This window comes from Ctenopharyngodon idella, chromosome 1 (assembly GCF_019924925.1).
Source record: "Ctenopharyngodon idella isolate HZGC_01 chromosome 1, HZGC01, whole genome shotgun sequence".
NCBI classification, from domain to species: Eukaryota; Metazoa; Chordata; class Actinopteri; order Cypriniformes; family Xenocyprididae; genus Ctenopharyngodon; species Ctenopharyngodon idella.
Genome location: NC_067220.1, coordinates 18,752,902 through 18,775,056, shown reverse-complemented (window position 1 = coordinate 18,775,056; position 22,155 = coordinate 18,752,902). Strand labels below are relative to the sequence as shown.

General features: G+C 35.0%; 2 protein-coding genes across 2 annotated transcripts; one reads left to right on the top strand and one right to left on the bottom strand.

The window, feature by feature from the left end:
* Positions 1 to 3,507: 3,507 nt before the first annotated feature.
* On the top strand, positions 3,508 to 8,686 carry apela (apelin receptor early endogenous ligand). Its single transcript, XM_051901044.1, has 3 exons — positions 3,508 to 3,871; positions 6,111 to 6,200; positions 8,357 to 8,686. The coding sequence occupies exons 1-2, from the start codon at positions 3,796 to 3,798 to the stop codon at positions 6,197 to 6,199; spliced, it is 165 nt and encodes a 54-aa protein (XP_051757004.1). The 5' UTR covers positions 3,508 to 3,795; the 3' UTR covers position 6,200; positions 8,357 to 8,686.
* Positions 8,687 to 9,470: 784 nt separating this feature from the next.
* tmem192 (transmembrane protein 192) lies at positions 9,471 to 21,980 on the bottom strand. The gene is made up of 6 exons (XM_051894220.1): positions 21,813 to 21,980; positions 21,047 to 21,199; positions 20,227 to 20,488; positions 18,573 to 18,710; positions 12,466 to 12,568; positions 9,471 to 10,191 (listed from the first exon to the last, which is right to left on the bottom strand). Exons 1-6 carry the CDS (start codon positions 21,840 to 21,842, stop codon positions 10,068 to 10,070), a joined length of 810 nt encoding a protein of 269 aa, XP_051750180.1. The 5' UTR covers positions 21,843 to 21,980; the 3' UTR covers positions 9,471 to 10,067.
* Positions 21,981 to 22,155: the final 175 nt, after the last annotated feature.

Here is a 22,155-nt window from a genome sequence, read left to right as displayed (position 1 = left end):
GCATGCGATGCATGCGCTCTAGTCTATAGGTATCAGTCTCCATGGATGCCAGGTGGCTCCGAATAAGAATGCAACTTCATTAGCATATTCAGACTGAGGGAATAAGGTGCAGGGGGCAATGTGAATCACCAGGGATAATTAAAAGACATACACACAGAATGCATGGCGCTGGTAAGGAACATTTTTGCAAACGCTATAAATCAATAAATAAGGGTATCTGCATACATCAACACACATGCACACACACTCAGATGGGGGTCAAAAGCTGGTCCTAGGACTGAAGTGTCGGGCTGTTGGTCCGTCCAGCTTGTCCATTAGTTACATGCTGGGTTCTAATCCTAATTGACATGAAAAAAGCTCAGAGGATGTGTAGTCACACACACACAGTTGGCACAAATGGATGTTTAATAAGGATGGGCAGCATTCGTGACAGCTGCAGTATATCAGACCAACCTAAAACACACACTAAAACTCCATGACAGACCCAGTATATCAAAGACGAATTGAGATAAATGGTCACACTCATGAGAAAGGTCAAAGAGTGGACACACATATGGCTCACACACTCGGTTTGCACACATATGCACTTCATTATGGACACAAACACACACTTACACTCCAAGAGGTCAACTTAGGCACACTCACACACTCATTCTATCCCTAAATCTCTCTCTACACACTTTATTAAGTGACTTTTTAGTATTATTTATGTGCTATTATAGTTTTTATTCATATTTTGAATTAGATTTATTTTAAATTTGAATTTTTGTTTTGTAATTTTGCTGTATGTTTTTTTCACATTATGGGGATTTTCCATAGACATAATGATTTTTATACTGTACAAACTGTATATTCTGTCCCCCTACACTAACCCTACCCCTAAACATATCACAGAAAACTTTCTGCTATTTTAGATTGTCAAAAAATGTAATTTCGTATGATTTATAAGCTGTTTTCCTCATGGGGACCAAAAAATGTCCCCATAAGGTCAAAATTCACTGTTATTACTATCCTTGTGGTTCCCATAACATAGAGAATACCAGGTAAACACACACACACACACACACATAGGAAAAGATTTGGCTGAGATACAACTATTTGAAAATCTGGAATCTGAGGGTGCAAAAAAATCAAAATATTTTGAATATTTTGAAAATCGCCTTTAAAGTTGTCCAAATTAAGTCCTTAGCAATGCATATCCACCCACAAAAACACATTTTTGATATATTTACGGTAGGAAATTTACAAAATATCTTCATGGAACATGATCTTTACTTAAAATCCTAATGATTTTTGGCATAAAAGAAAAATTGATCATTTTGACCCATACTTTTGGCTATTGCTACAAATATACCCATGCGACTCATGACAGTTTTTGTGGTCCAGGGTCTATATATAGTATTATTTATTTTTATTTCATTTTTATTTTTTATTTATTTCCATTTTCAGTAATTAGTGCTTCATCTTAAACTTATTTCAGTTACTAGCAAAGGCAACATTTCTAATTTTCATTTACTTTGCATTTCTCATCTAATATATTTTTTTTCAATTAGCAAAAATGTTTTTAATATTCTTAGTTAACGATAATAACCCTGCTTCATTTACATAAATACTCCTACAAATGATCTGATATTTACTGTCATTTGTTTGCTTGATGGAGCTGCTATGTTATTTGCATATTGCACTAGTTTTAAGCATTGTCTTGCACAGTCAAGCCATTCGCGACTCCAGCTCATTATAACAACGCACATGCGCACAGAGACACATGGGGTATCTGTAAATCTAATAACATTACCATATTGGACCCATAACACACTGGGGTATCTGTCCAGTTTAGTATCACATCACTGAACAATACAATAGCATGCACACAAAGAAAAGCCATTCTGAGCTACAACTCCCTCTTTCTGTCCATCAGAAAGTGACTCTTACATTATTCAGTCTGTTTTAGGGTAAACAGTCATTGCAACTTTGTCTCCAACAAAAATTTTCCACACTTGTACTTGAGCTCAAGGGAGCCAATGTAGACATCATTCAACGCAATGTTTACATGCAAATGATACATGGGGGTGTTCCTGAATTAACACTGGATCTGTTTAAATCCTAGCTTAACCCCTAATGTAAACTATATTTGTCTTTGTGTGATGAATTATAATTCTAATGCTTTGCCATTATGAGTTGTCTTTTCACTCCATTCCTTGGTTATTTCCACCATGATTTACTAGCATTTTTGCTTGCAAAAGTCAAGCCGATGAGTATTAGACCATGTAAATCTATACTTTTGATGAAAAAGGTGGACATTAGCTCTAACAGACTTTGGCCAGTATGTAAGTGTGTGTCAGGCTGGCTCTCCTGTTGTGAGGTTTTGTTCTAGGTTGTGAAGTACAATAGTAGCTCATTAGTAAAGAGAGAGCTCATAGATCCAACACTATAATCAGCACTTCACAGCTCGTTCACACACAACACACACACACACACACACACCTAACTGACCAGGGCAGCCGATAATTCACACACCTCTTTGACCGGTGCTAATCTCTAACCAAAAACAGACAAACAGCACATATATTATCACACACCATAAGTGAATGTATATTTTTATCCACATAAATCTGATATTTTTCTCTAAAGTTAAAGCTGAAAATAGTCTAAATATACTACTGTGCACTTATTTGTACTTTTGTATGTTTTTGTTGGCATAATGTTTGTAAATTTGATGTAATAATAGCATTGTTTTCTATACTTGTCTGATTAAAAACATTTTTGCTAATTGAAATAAAGCTGAAATAAAATATAATAAATATTAGATGAGAAGCATAAATGAAAATTAGGAATGTTGCATTTGCTAGTAACTGAAATAAATTTTTATATATATATATATTATATATATATATATATATATATATATATATATATATATATATATATATTAGTAATAAATGTATATTTGTAATATGTTTAAATGTTTAAACAATGATTGAAAAAAACAATAATGTTTTTAATATTATTAAAAATAAATATTATAAAATAATTAAAATAATACAAACTTTTTTCCTAAAACATTTATTTACTTATGTATGTACTAATCAATTATCTATCTATCTATCTATCTATCTATCTATCTATCTATCTATCTATCTATCTATCTATCCTTAATATTATTTGGGCAAAAGAGAAGACATTTCGAAATATGCCTACGTTTTAATACTGATAATATTATTGATAACAGTATTGAATGAGCAAAGAAGAAAAAATAAGCATTTTGACTAGTAGACTGAGACTCTTGGACTCCTGTACACAACAAATAAATTCACAAATAAAACACTTATTTCAAACTTATTGTGTTTAGAGTGGTTGTGTGTGTGTGATGTCCCATGTCCCCACCCAGTTTTAGGTCTTCCATACCCCTCCTTCTGTTGTACCCTCTCCTCCCCCTTTCTCTTGTCTGTATAAAGAGGGGGTGAAGCTACATTGTCTCGACTGGACATTCCCACTCATCAGGTCATCGATCTAGCTAGCCTATCCATCCCTCTGAGGAGAGAGAAGAAAGTGAATATCGCTATCTGAAACTTTGGGAAAGTTGGAGAGCGTGAAAATTGACTTCAGCTGCGCAACCACGATAAAACTGCATCTTATACGAGCTCCGAGAAAAAAAAAATACTGAGACCGAAAGACACATAAAAGGATTTCTACGGTCCGCTATCTGCATATTCACAGAATTTGCCCTCGGAGGTACCGGAAACATCTGAGGACACTCGGGTCTGCGCAGCGGACCAAACCTCACACAGCATCACCATGAGATTCTTCCATCCTCTGTATCTCCTTCTGCTGCTGCTGACAGTCCTGTTCATCACCAGCGCCGAGAAACAAGGTACAAATCCAAAGGAACTTGTTTTTGGGTTAAAGAATATATGAATTCAGCTAGTTTAAATATTTTAATATCGACAAAAAGGATGTTATGCAAAAGGTCAAGTCTATTGTGTGGTGTAGCACTGGATCAAAACACTTGGAACAAACCCCTATACATTAAGAAAAAAGTAACAAGTGTTAAAAAATATATATATAAATTATTATTTAAGTGCTTTTGTTGGCTAAACCTGAAATTTTTATGTTCTAACTTAGGCCTTTTTATCCGATTTTTGCTCAAAATATTAAGTCAACATTATTTATATCACTACTAAATTGGAATTTGCGAACTTCGTACTGAATTATTGTGAAGCACCGCACCACTGAAGCCACGGCAATTAACAATTTACTCGAGATTAATAATTTAAAAAAAAGTTTATAGTGAAACAATGGCAAGAATTATTAAAATTATTAAGTTGCGGACAGCACGCAAATAAATAAATAAATTTAAAATTAACATTTAAAAATCTGTGATTCACAGATTCACGAGCAAATGACTCTTATGAACAGGTTCTTTGAATGGTTTGAATCAGTCTGACGAATTGCACCATCAATGAACTCACTGAATGCTCATAGCGGTTACTGAATCAACATCTGATTCACTCATTAAACTGAGTAAAACAAATAGGTCTATCATTACTGACTGGTTGTTTACGGGTTGTAGTTAAAGATAAATTACTTTTTTTGTAATAATTTTTAATCTAAATACATATGTAGGTATTATAGGCCTAGGCCTATTCGGGCAGCTATACCTGAAAGTTTGTATAGGATTAAACCTCACAAAAGGTTTATTCATTCACCTATCCAACTGTTCTGCCGTGAGCCACTTTGGATAAACGTCACCTCATTAGTAAATTAAGATCTTGTTGGCATATTTAGGTCTGTCCTGGTTAGTGGTCTGTGCGCAGTCGTGGCTGATTTAGGGTCACTGCTTTGAGTGGATTTTAAGTGGTGCTTGACGCTTCTGAAAAGTTCAGAGTCTTAACTCCAGAAACGAGCTTGGGTTTCACAAAGACCCCACTTGACCCTTGACTTGGAAATAAATGTTATTTTTTGGCAATTCTTTATTAAATAGGCCTTTATAAATATATCTTACACTTTATATTATCGCAAAGTTGGAAATAAACCGCAATTACGCGCGTGACCAAGTTATTTTTACACTGTTTACGTAGTTTTGCGATGATATAAACGCTGAGAAATTGCCTATACGTATACTGTAACTAAATGTAATTTAGCCTACGTGTATACACTCTAATCTCCCGCTGCTGTGGCGGCTATGCGCAATTAATCTGGTGCCCGTGGGCGATCAAGCACCGGCGTTCATTGTTAGTCATGATGTTGAGCACAATAGATATAATGCATTAGCATAGGGTTACTGCGGTGAAAGAGAGAAAGAGAGGGAGGTACATGGAGTTCGCATAGCTTTAGTCAAAGGCAGATATAAAAGCGCCCGCTTCTCCTCCCGTGCGCACCGTGCCATTGTCCCTGCGCCTCTGGGAGAGGATCTAATAGCTGCTTATGGAGGGAAGTGACATGAGCGTTATCACAAGAACCTCTGATTGTTATATTGCCTTCCAGATTGTTTGTTACCAACTGGGGAGACCATTCATTTTGATTTTATTTCAGGTAACACCCCAATTTGGGGAGAGGGTTGGGGGTGTGGGGGCTGGGGATCTTGAAAATTGTTGATCTCTCTTGAATTGCTGATCTTCATAGTATCATAGCAGGTTCACACTGAACTAAATTCAACATTTAACATAAAATCAACATTGAACTAACCCAGCTAAAAAAAAACATGCTAGACAAACATCAAACTAATATGTTTCAGGGGGAAAAAATGGTTCATGAATGATGTATATATTTTTGTGCTAAAGTTTTGAGAACATTATTAAAGACTAGATAACTTTGAATGAACGTTTTATTAATTTTAAGAGAACCTTGCCAGAACGTTATGTTCTCTGTTAGCTGGGAAGTTGAGCTGATTAATGACACTATTGTCTTTTTAGAGCTGCTTTACAGCTAAAATTGTATTATTTTCATAATTAAAGAACTTTACAATATAAATACTGTTATTTTCTTGTTTATTACCTTGAAGCTGCATTAAAACAATCTGTATAGCCCTATATAAATAAATGTGACTTGACTTAGCATGAGATATAACTGTTCGTAGCCCTGACAACTGTTTTATTTTCCTCCCTTTCCAGATTTTCTCAACCTGAGGCGGAAATATCGCAGACACAACTGTCCAAAGAAGCGTTGTCTACCTCTTCACTCCAGAGTACCATTCCCTTGAGGTGAGACTTTAGTTCACATGCAGGGTATTTATTCCCTTTTATTACTCTGAGGAATGGGCAAATATTGAAAAAGAGTTATCAAAGGGGAGCATCATTAGCAAATCCAAATTCTGACATTCCTTGCAAGTATTTGCTGACAAATAATCGTGAAATACCTTGAATTACTTTTGTGACTCCTTGACAACACAAAATGATTCTTGACTAACAAGTGCGTGCACTTCATTTAAGAATGGTGTTTACCGCTCCATTGTGATCTGTGGGTTTGTGTTCTGGAGAAAAGACGGCCAGATTAATTAACAAACCATCTGTCGGATCTCTGGCGGCCCTAAGCCACAACAGAAACAGACGGAGATACTTTGGGTAAATACCCTGTACTAAATGAGCTGGGACATTATTGGATCTTTATAGCTGTGTGACTTTCTCTCGGACCGGGAGTAAACACAAACACTCCACACCCACCCACACACACACACACACACACAAAAGAGTGGAAACCTACATAGCCCGAGCAGAGACACACAGACAGACGAGAAAAGCCCTACCCCCATAAATTCAACCCATTTTAACTATCTGCCACACACACTGTAAAACTTGGGTGGGACGCCTAGTAATGCCAGTCCTCAGAAACACCTGGTGGCCTTTTCAGTAAAGGGAGTACAGTTTTGAAATGGTTTACCAATAGAATTTAAGACAGAATTGGCGAAAATATAAAAATGGTCTTAAACAGCTTTTGTGATCATTAATTTAATGATTTTGTTTTTTTAAATTCTTCTCTCTCCGTGTTTTAAATTTTAGATTGTTTGTTGGTTGTTGTAGGTTTTTAGTAAAAGCCTAACCAGGGTGCTAAACAAGTGCTAATTAGTGCAAATTAGATATCAGCTAAAGCATAAAGTACACCTGAGGCTCAGTACTGTGAAGTAATGTTATTCTGTATTGTCCCTGTTAAATAAATAGTAAATAAAATAAAAAAATAAAATAAAAGTCAGACTGAAGAGAACATACTAAACGATGAGTATCAAATGTACAAATACCACACAAGGGGGAATGAAGTTTGTGTGTGTGGTTCAGGTATATCCTACATTTTGGGAAGAAAATGTCCCTACAAAGACAGCAATATCAGAAATCCTTGTCCTTGTAGGGACTTTTTTGGTCCCCATGACGAAAACAGCTGATAAATCATACTAAGTGATGTTTTTTGAAAATGTAAAAATGCAGAAAGTTTTCTGTGATGGGTAGGTTTAGGGTTAGCGGATAGAATATAATCATATGTCTAAAAATCATTATGTCTATGGAAAATCCCCATAAAACATGAAAACACAACGTGCATGTTTTGGCTGCTAAAGGGCCTTTTTGTTACTTAAAGAGCAAAGCTAAAAAGTACCAAGTCATAAAGTGGATGTCAAATACAGCTTGGAGTTGGTTCTTTCATAACAATTCATGCGACCCCTCAAAATGATTTATAATTTATAAATAAACTAATTATTTATAATTCTTTACTAATACTTGTAACAAAATGTCTTGATATTACATTGAACAGTTTACCTTTCAACATCATAAAATATTTAAAATAACTTAATAAAATTACTTTTTACTTGGTTACACCACACGTCATTAAATTTAAACTTCTGTTGAACATGGCATAAAAGTTTTCCAAAACCATTTGTAACCAACATTAATACAAAGATTAAATTTCTAGGAACTTGACGTGACCTTTTTATCTAGTACATTATATTGCATTAATGTATTAATGTATTATATTGTACATATATTACAATACGTATTAGTTTTCATTATCTTGACACGATCGTCGAACCATGAGCACATGGTGTTAATGTTGAAATGTGTGTGTGATGTGACACTGTATCTGTGGGGACACACATTCACTGTGACAGCCTACCGGAGCCGCCTACTGTTTTCAGACACTCTGGAGAGGTTGTCACCTTTAACCTTTACTCTGTGACCCCCACACAATGAGCCAGAGCTAGTCTGGAGTTAACAAAACACACAAACAGACACACACACACACATATATATATATATATATAGAAACAATGTCTTAAAGAAAAGCTGTACAAAGATCCCATCAAGAACAATAAATATCCATTCCATTGCCTTGCATTGTGGATTAAAACTGTTTCTGTTTTCTTCTCCACCAGGTTTCACAACTCTAGAGGAACCTCTACGCAACTATCCTTATAGTGCTTCGTCAAGCATTAGGAAAACCAAAGACCAGCAATGGATGGAAAAAGTTTCATATCAGACTCCCCGAGGACTGTTCATTCGCCCATATATTGTACCCAAGCCATGTTAGTCACTTCTGTATAGAGGGAGTGTATTGTTTTATGAATGTTAGTGAACATGGGGAGATCCACTGCAACCTGCTGAAAACTCAAATCGCTCAATCAGTTTGAGTTTGTCAGAATCATTGTAAATAGTAAGAACTGAATGAAATGTTTATATGTAAGTTATGCACTTCAAATGTTTTATTATTATCCTGATTAAATAAAAAGTGTATTGTCTTTTCACCTGGGCTGAACGTGTTTTATAATCCATACGGTTTGTCTTAGACGTTTTTCAAATATACAAGCTGCTATTTTATGAAAAGTGGAAAAAAGCGCATGTTATACTGGGATCACTAGACTGCCTGATTTGATTGACAGAAAGTTCAACATTCCTAATCCCATATGGTGAATTATTTTAGCCTCTTTTGACATGGATCCATAGACGATTTCCAACTATGATTCTTAAAAACAGATTTTCATGTTCAGTAACAATTCGTTGAACACTTACATCCCAACTTTCATGTCACTAAAATTGACCCCTGCAGACCCTCATGACTATATGTCAAGGTCATTAAGTCTTTTCAATTATGAGAATTTTACCTTTTCTTTTAACAGTAAAATGTCATGTGGTGCAACCTGTCAAATATGATTCAATTTATTATAATATTCATAATTTTTTAACAAATTATCTGGATATTACATTAAAAAGTTTACCTTTCACCATCATAAAAATGTTTAAAAACTTTTCAAATTAATAATTAAGATGTGTACACTTACCTTTACTCACAGCGTAATGAAAATATATATATATAATTTTTTTACTAAGTCACACCACATGTCATTAAATGTAAACTTTTGTTGAACATGGCATAAAAGTTTTCAAAAACCATTTATAACTAACAAAGAACTACATTTTCTATCTAGTATTATCTTTTCTCTTTCTTTATCTTGACATGAACATCGAACCATGAGCACATTATCTACCCGATTCAATAAAATGTGTTAAAATTTTATTCCCAAAAAGTTTCAATCAATTTTATTCACACTACTTTACATAAAAAGACAGTAGTTCAAAACATCTGTGGCTCCAACACACACACACACACACACCAGAAACATCGTTCCAACACAATTCTTTCACACAAAAGCACTGACCCACAAAGCCAAATGATGCCCTAAAGAAACCAAATTAAGTACACAATTAACTCTATCACTGTACCCTCTTACTCATGCTCTCACACACATGCACACAGAGAAACCTAAGTTACACAATAAAGCTTTTAGTTTGATAAGATCACGCTATCCCACAAACTCATGATGAGCATCTTTACAGAACATTTCTGCAGCAGAGGTTTTTGACTTCCTAATTGCAGGCCATTGTCTATTCAGACTTGTCGTCATGGAAACATGAGAGCGTCGTTAGAGAGGTTACCAAGGTTCGTTTCCCACTAAAAAGTCTTCTGATCAGTGAGCCATGGCTGCCGATGCCAGTCAAGATAGGCACGCTCGCACAAACTCACACGCAACGCTTCAGACCCCATCATAAGCACAAACAGTTCTGAGTCACTCTCTCTGTTTGCATGTGTCAGGCTCTGATCTGCTGGTCGGTCAGCGTGAGGATCCTCCTGCTCAGAACGCTGTTGTGCTGTTTGAGGTAATCAATCAGGTCGGCCTGCTTTTCCACCACATCCTCCAGACTGGAGCCGTCCCTGTGAGACAAACCACAGAACACATGTGCACCTGTTTGACCTGTCCACAGCACATGGGCTTGAAATGTGAGCGTGTGTCTAAGAAAACACTAGTCACAAAAAAAAAAAAAAAAAACTGAACATTTAGGGATGCCCCAATATGGTCTGTTTTGTCCAATACAGATAACTATATATTGTTCAGTATAAGAGATCAATGTGCATTTTGCAAAACATGAAACATTGGAAAAACTGCTCTCATTTTAAACAGGTGCAAGTGCAGTAAATCTTTCTTATACTACAATCGTTTAACTAATTTAGGCCTACTACGAAGCACTGGAATAAAGAAATTATACATGCCTACAGCCCAACTTCCAAAAAAGAAAAAAGTTAAAGACCCCCTGTGGTGAAAATCAAGTTTTTAATGTTGTTTATATGTCTATGTGGTGTTTTTAATATGCTTTAAGACAAACCGTGTGCAAAGTATTTTCTCCTTAAAACTGCATTGAAAAAAAAAAAGACAGTCTCAAACCCGCGGTTTGAAATCGCTGGCGTTTCTGATGTTACAAACTACCTTGTAACCAATCACGTCAATGTTCCGGCGGACTTCAGCATATCATTAATAGCAAACTAGCAGGGGACTCGAGAGAAGCCAGGTTATCCCGGTATATTTTTCTGTTTATATGAAAAATCTTGTAGATTTAGCAATATGGTGCGTGTATGATGTATATTATGATGTTATGATGAACTATATGCCTTTATCCACCTATGTTCTGAGTTGTTCAAAGCGTTTCTAAGGATACTGATTGTTAGAAGGAAGCTGTCTGACTCATGAATGTGAACATGGTTTGTGTAACATTAGCAACACATTATTAGCCGTTTGATAACATAGTCAAGCAAAAGGCTAATCATATTAATTAACGTTATGTGTCCGATGTTGTAAAGAGCGATATCATTGTGCAGCGTTTACCTCAGTACGTTGACTGAGTGGATCTTTGAGCTGGCGTGAGTGGAGGCGGAGCTAATTTGCATGTTAATTGGTCCACGTATACTTAATGTGGAAAGGGTGTAGAGTTACATGCAAGCTATTTTAAGGCATGAGGAATTTTTTTTTCACAGGAAAAAATGTTTAAATATGTCATTTTGGTGATCAAAGATGAGTTTTAAGGGATAAATTTATTGACTACAGGGGGACTTTAACTTGAACAATTCAGGGTTTCTGCAGGGCACTGCATTTGAGACTTTAAAGACCTATTTAAGACCAAGTCAAGAAAATTTAAGGAATAAATTGAAGGGAACACAATGCATAAATATATTCTCTAAATGTAAATGTTTAAGGAGAAACACAATGAGTTCTATTAGCAACACTTCAGAGTTTGAAAATATAACTTCCAACAGATATCCATTACTTTTTAGTTCATCTTACAAAAAAGTAGCTTGAATCACTCTGCTCTCAAACACTAGAATAATGAAATATAATAATGAAATATAAAATCTAAAGATTCTTAAATCAAGATGCAAAATGACATTAAATTTGAATTAGTTTATTCTTAAAACAACAACAAATATCTGCCAATGGGATCACATGAACCTTCCGAAACCATTCCAATATGCTGATTTGGTTCAAGAAATGAACAGCAAAAGAACAACATTTATTTGAAATCTTTTTTTCTTTGGTAACTTTACTGTCAATTAAGATCTATTTAATGTATGGTCAGTTAGATATTTATATCTAACTATATATATATATATATATATATATATATATATATATATATATATATATATATAAAATGTATTCCAATGGTTTAAGAACTTTCTGCTATTGTATTGGTTTTAAAATGAAGAGCCGTTTCCACTGTACAATAAGTAAATAGGCTAGTAATTATTTATATTACTCATTTTATAATAAACAAATTATATGAATAGCTATCAGTGTTAATGAAGTTTTACTTACTAGACCAATATCATTAAAAAAAAGACATTTATCAAATGATATCTTTAAAAAATATATATTCTTTGATCATTTACTATGTACAATTTGTGTGCGCTACTGGTCGACCGTTATGGGTTTTTCTATGCCTGATATTAAGATGCAAATGCTGAAATTAAATACTTATTTACTAAATAATTTACTAAAAAATTACAATGGACAAAAATTCATATTATCCACTTACAAAGGCTGTTGGTTTACTTTTAACTAATACTTCTGCAAAGCGGCTTCTCAAGATGGTCAAATATAAGCTGATTAATGTGTCTGGTCAATATATATATTGGTTCATCATCAATGTGTGTTACCTGAAACCTGTCTCGGTATGCGCTTCGCTGGAGCAGCCATGAGATCGCTCCTGTTCAGTTATATCAGGATGTGGCTTCTTGCTATTAAACTTCAGCACATGTACTGAAACACACAGAATACAAAGAGATAAATATACAAACAATAACACAGGTGAAGTTTTCTCATTTGTTTTCTCCAACCCCCTCTCATTCCTCTTTCCTTCCAATAAGACTGAATATACAGCGGGGTCCAAATGTCTAAGACCACAATGGCTCCTCCTTTAACATGATAAACAGGGAGAGTATTCACCATCACCAAAATGAGACAAGTATACCTGAGCCAGACAGAAATGTTGATAGCTGTAGTGTGCGTCTGATAGCGCAACGTAAGCTAGGTGTGTGAAGACACACGTTCAGTGTGTGTGAGCAGGAGTCACGTTCAGCGCGGATACTCTTCACCACAAGGTGTGCTAGTAGACGCGTGGCTAGTGTGTGTTTTGGGAGCGTGAGAACGCAGGGGAACTGTGGGATTTCACACGTCACTTCCCTCCTCTCTCACACCTTTAATGGGTCTCTCAATCAGCAAACTTTTACTTCCTACATTGGGAAGAACAACGAGTTCAAGAATCGATCAGAATCCGAACCAAAGATTCACAATATGTGCATGATGTCAAATAAGGGCAGATTGGGAAAGAGAAAGAAAAAAAATTTATAGTGAGCAAATCTAAAATATATTGTTAATTATTTGGATATCTGGAAACAGTTTAAATGTTTGGGTTCAGTCATATAAAAAAAACAAAAACAAATTAAATTAATCACCGACCCCAAACTTTTGAATGGCAGTGTAACTGTATTATTGCCATGATGTACAACATGATAAATGTTTGTTTCCAAAGTCTCTTTTAAAGGATTAGTTCACTTCATAATTAAAATTTCCTGATAATTTACTCAACCCCATGTCATCCAAGATCCATTTCTTTCTTTCTTCATTCAAAAAGAAATTCCAGGATTTTTCTCCATATAGTGGACTTTATCGGGTCACAACGGGTTGAAGGTCCAAATTGCAGTTTCAATACAGCTTCAAAGGGCTCTACAAAATTCCAGCTGAGGAATAAGGTCTTGTCTAACGAAACAATTGGTCATTTTCTAAAAAAAAAAAATTACATTTATATACTTTTTAACAACAAATGCTCGTCTTGCACTGCTCTGCGATCCGCACACATGACGTAATCACGCTGGAAAGGTCACACGTGATGTAGGGCGAAAAGCTCCATCTCATTTTCTCCTCCAACTTGAAAATCGTCCGACATCGTTGTTTGACTTAGTCTTTGCACGTTCGCTTTGTAGACACTGGATCGGTACTTCTGCCTACGTCACACGTAACCTTTCCAACGTGATTATGTAATGATTCCTGGAATATTTTCCTAAAAAACCTTAAATTTCTTTTCGACTGAAAAAAGAAAGACACAAACAACCTGGATGACATGGGGGTGAGTAAATTATCAGGAAATTTGAATTCTGAAGTGAACTAATCCTTTAAGGTTGGTCGAATTGTTCAGTGGCCATCTTGCCAACATTGCCAACAATTGAAGCACATAAAAAAAAATAAAAAAAATTCAGGCACATACCAATGCCAGTTCGCCATTGGTCAGTCAAAACAGGTACTATAATAATACTACTTGAGGTTTACAACGCATAGACAAAATGCACAGAAGACCTTAAAGTTTTCTAGCGATCCGTGGCAAATGCCTTATATCTTGAGCGACAATGTGTCATACAGTTCTAGTTGATGACAGAATGACCGGAGCAAAGTTTTAGATGTTACATGATATTATACTTTGTGATATTTGTCTCTGCATTTTAAAATAATTACATACTTCACCTTTAAGATGAATAGGATAAGCATTAAAGGTTTTGCTATAGGATCAAACAAATCTGTCTAAAGATAATCTACAAATCAAAGTGGAAAATATCTCAGGGTCTCTGAATACATTCTAATTACACCATAATCACCTAAAACATTAACACATACATACACAAACCTCAGCGCTGTTCCTGACCCACACCTGGCCAACCCATCACAAACAAACCAATCAGATAAAACTGCTCTTTCTTCAATCACCTGCAGGAAATGGGGGCCAACAGGCCATTGAGTTGGGCAGGAAGGAGATCAGGGATTCCCTCTTTAGAGATAATGCACACCTTTTCTCTCGTTCTGAAGTGTCATATAAGTGTAATATATAATAGTAAATGGAGCTTAAGCATTTATTTGAGACAAATACAGTGTGTATGTGAGTTTAGATATGTAATGTTGGAAGGTTATTAAGGGTAATTTGTCAGATGTGTCACCACACATCAAGAAATAGCCTTTAAAGAATGTTTTTAAAAGAGAAAGAGTGACAGTCTTTCTGATATACGTGTCACATTCCTTATATCTTTGCTAAACAGTAGTGCTTCCCTCCACAAAAGACACCGTAAAAATAAACACCATTACAATAAACCAAACCTAACGGTCAATAATTCATGACATTTGCATTCTAACACAATGTTGCACAGAAGTCCAATCCATAGAAAATTTTTTAGCACTTTTGTGCGACATGCATACGCTCCTACAAGCATTTCTTTCTGGAGCTCGGAATGAAAAATACTGTCTACTTTAAATTCCCTCAAGCATCATATTTCTCCATTTCATTCCAATGGCATCTTGAGCACTTTTGGACATCACGGGGGCCGAGCACATGTTCTCCGTGCATCGCGGTAAAACAATGCCGGTCCCAATCACCTCCCTCGCCCCCTTTGAAGGGCCCTAAACTTCCTTTGAAGTGCAGAGGCGGCATACGGCCCATACAGAACGCTGCATTCATGTTCAAATGAAGAGAGAGAGGCAGAGATGCAACATCACAGAGGACACTTCAAAGACCCTGGAGCATGACTCTGACCTAACTGCACCTTCCTTTAGGAAGGGGACAGAGAGATGGATATATGGATAGGAGGAGATAAACGGTGGTTAAATGGATAGAGATCACTCGTTAGCACAATAAATGTGCAGAAAATAAAGGATTTTTGATCGAGACTTGGGGTAATTTTCTGGGAATCATCTCATGTTTCCTAAATTTGTAAATCTAGCTACATCCATGTAATGTCTACAGCCATTTTTTAAAAGTTTCTTTTTAAATTGAATATATAGTTTTTTAAAAAAAAAAAATTATATTATCAGCATAACAGTTTGAAAAGTTTAAATAAAAAAAACTTAGAATTTCAAATTTTCCAGTTTGTGCAAACCCTGATGTGAAGCAAAAATAGAAATATAAAAGGCACAGAATCTTATTTTATATCAATTGTACATCAGAATTTTAAAAATAAAAATAAAACAAACATCGTAAAAATTTTATTTCCAGATTCTGAATCAAAGATTTTTGATGTAGACTTTTGAACCTATACACCTATATATCATTCAAAAGTTTGGGGTCGGTAATCTTATTGAAAGACTCACTTATACTCACCAAGGATACATTTAGTTGTTCAAAATACAGTAATATTGTGAAATATTATTACAATATAAAATAACTGTTTTCCATTAATATATATTTTAAAATGTAAATTATCCCTGTGACAGCAAAGCTGAATTTTCAGCATCATTACTCCAGTCTTCATTGTCACATGATCCTTCAGAAATCATTCTAATATGCCGATTTGCTGCTTAAGAAACATTTATTATTTCTTATTGTACTATCAATATTGAAAATAGTTGTGCATCCTTATATTTTTGTGGAAACTATGATTTTTCCCCCCCCAGGATTATTTGATGAATATAAAGTTCAAAAGGACAGCATTAATTTTAAATAGAAATCCTTTGTATCATAATAAATGTCTTTACTGTCAATTTTGATCAATTTAATACACTCTTGCAAAATAAAAGTATAAATTTCTTTAAAAAACAAACTTTACTGACCTTAAACTTTTAAAAAAAATAGTGTATATGCATACAAATACCAAAAAAAAACAAAAAAAAAAAACATCTAAAACATTTTCCTCACCACATGAATACTTCATAGAGTGATATATGAGACATGAGGTGATATCTGCTGATAGACCTCATTGAGAATAAAGTGAGCAAGTGAGGGTGTGTCTCTATAGATAACATGTGGTCAAGCTTCACTTCACTAATCATCTCTGGAATCCAGGCACTGATACGAGAATGTGTGTAAGTGTGTGTGTGTGTCAACAGTAAAGACAATGCCATGGTGTATTAGGGTGGGGTGGATTCAGGTTGCCTTTGGCAAAGATGAGCCGTGTGTCCATAACAAGCCTCTTCCCCCACATATGGTCTTTCTCTTTGACATTCGCTCAAATATTCCCTATCTTCTCCATCCCTTACCACGGGAGAGCAACAAGTTATTTGTTATTTTATCATAAGGAGCACAAAATGCGAGAAAAAGAGGCCGAGAGGGACAACAGCTGCCTGGTGTGTTTCTAAAGGGGACAAGGACAGAAGCTTGGGTATTGTAATGCATGCTGGGGGAGGTGTGCATGTCCTTGTGGCAACTATTACTCGCAATTAGCCACCAAAACAAGTGTATTTTTGAGAGCGGTAGAATTGCAGAGAATAGCTAATATATGATGTTGTAATCTACACAATGACCAATGTTTTCTACAAAGAAACTAAAACTACATAATTCTACTGTCAGAAGGACAACAAAAATGTTTTAAAGGGGTCATGAACTGCGTTGTTTTTATTGTTTTATAATGTTTCCTGGGGTGCACTTATAATGTTAGTATGCTTTTTACATCAAAATTGTCATAATTTGAAAATAAAAGGCATTTTAGCTGATTTTACCCCTCTTATTTGAACGCTCTGTTTTAAGGGGCATGTCTGCTGTGAAACTTCAGTGTAAACGCCCACTGCTGTGATTGGCTAACATCTTTGCAATATGAAATATCTAAGTATTACTCTCTTAAAAACTTTTAGCCCATTTTTACTATTAAAGCTCTCAAGGTTAACTAATCATGATTTTGTTGATTATAGCATTACATTTAGATCTATGGCATTATATTTAGATTGTGGCATGAAAGGTTGCAGTGTTGAACTCTGTAGCCGATAACAGACATGTTGTTGAACGCATGAAAGCAGTGATCTCGTCATTGCAACTCAATTTCTGCACACTAACGAATGCTTTCATTGTTCAATAGTGCAAACGTCATGTAACTAAGAGATTCGTTGAATAAAACGGGAGTTTTGGCGCGAGTCCAGAACTCAGTCACTGATAAACTTGCGCTGTTTGATTGACAGCTCCAGCGATTGTAAAGGGAGCGTTCTTTGATCGATTTCTATATATAATTTAATCACAGTTTAAATAACAGATTATTTTCATCCTACTAATAGAAACAACGTGAAATTGACCGGTTTGGTTTGAGTGAACATTATAGACAAAGAACATCTGACTGTACATGAATCATTACATATCAGATCAGGCATTAGAATGAACACAGTTACTTACATGTTGTTGCATTACTGTCAAGTCCATATCGTAAAAGTCTGTTTGCAAAGTCTGTGCCGAAATGCAATTGATTTACCAAAGAATGCACAGTGAAATGTACTGAATACAAATAAATAAAGCTCAACTGAGACATTCACATTGTTGAAAATAAATAACCATATTCCTAGAATTAGGATCCTTTGAATGGTAATGTTATTTTTGTCCTGTATTGCTCTTCACTATCGCTCATCTCACTAACATGCCAGTGGGCGGGGCTAACGTTGCAATGATGAAGCATTGATTTCTTCTGTGGAGGCGGTGTTTCACCTATCTATAGGCACATTCCAGGATCAGTAATTCCATGGGCCTGGTATCAATAAAAGCTTTTATTGGACTAACAAGGAAGTTTTCAGTTCTGAAACTTATAGGATATTCTTAGTACGACGACCTCTTATATATCAAAATCTCAATCTCAATTCAATTCATGACCTATTTAAATAAAATAGTGTCAAAAAAATTATAAAGAAAAAAAGTTTTATTTATAAAAAATAAAATAAAAATGTTTTATAGCCAGTGATATATAGTCATTTCTATTGACAGGTGTGGCAAATGAAGAAATTTTGTGTGAATGTAACCAGTGTGTGGGAGTACCTGCATATTTAAGCAAGCATATAAGTGACAGCAGTAGTTCCAGACAGATGATGGACAACATAAGATATACAGACAGATTCTTCACACTTGCATCCAGCAGAGAGGATGGAGCAACTACAGTCAGGATCAAGGCATTACCTACATAAGAGAGAAAAAGAGAGCAGTTCTGCATTATATCTGCCATTAAAAAAAAAAAACATAACTGTTGATCACTGGTTAGGAGTGTAAATATTTCATTGATTATGGCTTATTTATAAAATGATACACCACATAAAATCTGCAATTTAGTTGTGGTTCAGTTCGAATCAATTGGATTCAATTGGTATGATTCACAATTATTCGACCAAAAGATACACTACTGTTCAAAAGTTTGGGATCTGAAAAAAACATTTATTACGTTCACAAATGATGCATTTATTTGATCAAAAATAGAGCAATATTGTGACATTTTGTTATAATTCAAATGAACTGTTTTCTATTTTGATATGTTTTAAAATGTCACTAATCCTGTGATGGTAAAGCTGAATTTTCAGCATCATTACTCCAGTCTTCAGTGTCACATGATCCTTCAGAAATCATTCTAATATGCTGATTTGGTGCTTAAGAATCATTTCTTATTATTAATGCTGAAAACAGTTGTGTTGCTTTATATGTGTTATATTTTTGATGTTTTGTGGAAAATGTTATGTATTTTATATACAGGATTCTTTGTTGATTTGTTGAATAGAAAATGTATAGGAACAAAATTTATTTAAAATATATATTTTTTCTAACAATTTTAAAGTTTTTACTGACACTTTTGATCAATTTAATGCATTCTTGCTGAATAAAAGTATTAATTTCTTTAAAAAAAAAAAACTTTCTGGAATGGTAGTGTAAATGTTATCATATTAGAATATGGTATGGGTAATAATTGGTATAGGGAACACATATTCACTATTAACTACGAATTTAGCCACAAACTCTTAATTTACTGCTTATTAATAGTTAGTAAGGTAGTTGTTGTAGTGTTTAAGCTTAGGTATGGGGTAGGATTTAGGGATGTAGAATAGGGTCATGAAGAATAAGGCATTAATATGTGCTTTACAAGTACTAATAAACAGCCAATATGTAAGCTAATAAGCAACTAGTTAAAAGTGAGAATTGTTTCCCATACTAAAGTGTTACCTAGAATATTGACAAAAACAATACACCAGGATTTAGATTGTATTAAGGATAATAAATGAAAGCAACTGTATATCAAATTCATTCCATAATCTAAACCGGGTCTCAACTCTAGCCCTCAAATTCCACTTTCCTGCAGAGTTTTGCTCCAACCCAAATCGAACACAATTGAACAAGCTAATCAAAGACTTCAGGATTACATGAAAGATAGAGGCAGGTAAGTTTGATCAGGTTTGGAGCTAAACTCTGCAGGAAAGTGGGGCTCGAGGGCCAGAGTTGAGAACCCCTGATCTAAACACTCCATAATCAATGTATATTTACAGTCCTAATGATAGCTAATGTGCTGCCATCTAGTGGTCATTTGTGAACTATAACATTTTGGACAGAGTACTTTAATTAGCATTACCAAGTTATGACAATTCACTTTATGAAGTGGCAAAGAAACAGAGAGGGAAATGTGACATTAACATGGTGTGAAATATCTTTTCACCTGCAGAGTGAATGAGCAGGGGAAGGTTTTTTATTCCTCGGGTCAACCTGTAGAAGTCCAGGTAACCTCTCCGTCTCACAGCGCCATGGTGATGCTGGACAAATCTGTCATATATAAAGACCATCACCCAGAGTGCAACTTTTCCCAGTAACACCACAGTCTTGGAGTCGATCCCCTGCAATGCCGCAGTGCACTGAGGTGTGTGCTCATCAGATATCCAGCAAAATACTGTGATTGCAATAGACAGCACCACATAAACCACCTGCAAAACACAAACAGAGAAATGACCCAAAAAGTACATAGTGAAAGTGATTCTCATGTAGTGTGTATGCCACAGGGTTATTATTATAACTGAAACTAGAACTAAAAACATAAAAAAAACATTTCCGTTACTTGAAATAAAATAAACATCAATTGAAATAAAATACAATATAAAAACAAACATATTTTATTTCAGCTAGAGGCCAAGGCAACATTTCCCATTTTCATTTAGTTTAACTTGATGTACTAAAAAACTAAAACTAGAACTGAAATAAAAACTACTACATAGAACTATATGGACATTTAAAAAAAAAAAAAAAAAAAAAAAAAAAAAAAAATGGCAAAAACACAACAAAACTACTAAAATCTTAACTAAAATGAAAAATATAAACAATCTAAATTAAAATATTGTTTATTAAAATCTAATTTAAAATATTGATATTATAAACTATGATAGTATAGTAGCTAAATTATTCTAAGTGTTCATGTGACTTTTCTGTGTGGGACAACATTTAAAACAGTGTAATATGTTTTTGCAATGGTCTGTTTCTATACTCACGTGTAAAAACGAGAGGACACCCACTGCCCAATGAGTGGGCAATTTCTGAAACTCTCTCTTGATAACTGACTCAAGTGCATCTTGGGATACAAGTGGTCCATCAATGAGAGGGTCATCGTCAGTGCTTTGTGTAAAATCTACATTTGTGTTATTCTAGTCACAAAACAAGAGAGACATACAGGTTAGATCGTACGTTGTAATAGTCGTAGTATCCATACACTACAGCAATTAACTGAAAGCTGCTTTGCAGACATTAAATGTTACTTTGAAGTCATGTATTTCAAAGTGCTAATGCATAAACTGTATTAGGGCCCAACAATGACTCTCTATTCCACAAAAATAAATTGTAAAAGGCTCCTGTCACCAGCTAAACGACCTAGAGAATAGCGCCATTATCAAAACATTTGGTGACACGAATAGCAGCCTCATTATAAATAGAGACCAAAGAAGGCTGAAAGAAGGCTTAACTCTTATAACAAGTATAGTGTATTTGCTTCTTCTTCTAATGCTACTAGCCTACTACTACTACTACTACTTCACATACACACAGAAACAAACAGACAACAAAAAACAACAGCACAGACAAACAGTGTGTTACTTAAACATACACATTAACCATATACATCAAAGAAAGTAAGTCATATTAAGGACTTTTTGTAAATAAGCAGCTGCATTACAGCTGCTGTCGTGACCCTGCTTTCATACATGTTTTTTTAATAGCTACAAGTACGAATAACAGCAAGCGAAACAAAATGTTTATACGCACGCCATAAGCCGATGTGCGCTCAGACTCCATGCCTGATCGTCACACGAAATGCCAAAAACTCGAGATTTAAGCAAAAAGCTCTGACAAACATTTCTAAATTGGACTTCCGGGTGGCGATATTACCAATCCTACTCTGCGAAAGGCTTGGCATATGAATATTAATTACGTTACGTGACGCTCGTGCTACACTCGTATGTGATTGGCTCAGAGTAGGACGTTAGTAGGTGGGCACCAAAGCATAATGATGAACTGTTTCCGGACCGAAAGAGTCCGCTTTATCAGTTTTTTTCTGGACAAAAAGCACAATACCGTTTACATTTCTCAACCGATTTCATCGGTTTAT

Bases quoted from the DNA above. Each gene is read 5' to 3' on its own strand.
- apela (XM_051901044.1), top strand. From the start codon at position 3,796: ATGAGATTCTTCCATCCTCTGTATCTCCTTCTGCTGCTGCTGACAGTC. The intron at 3,872-6,110 runs GTACAAATCCAA...CTCCCTTTCCAG, and splicing joins CACCAGCGCCGAGAAACAAG to ATTTTCTCAACCTGAGGCGG.
- tmem192 (XM_051894220.1), bottom strand. From the start codon at position 21,842: ATGGAGTCTGAGCGCACATCGGCTTATGGC. The intron at 12,569-18,572 runs GTACTCCCACAC...TGTGTGTTTCAG, and splicing joins ATGCTTGCTTAAATATGCAG to TACATGTGCTGAAGTTTAAT. The intron at 10,192-12,465 runs GTAACACACATT...TTTGTCTCACAG, and splicing joins CATACCGAGACAGGTTTCAG to GGACGGCTCCAGTCTGGAGG.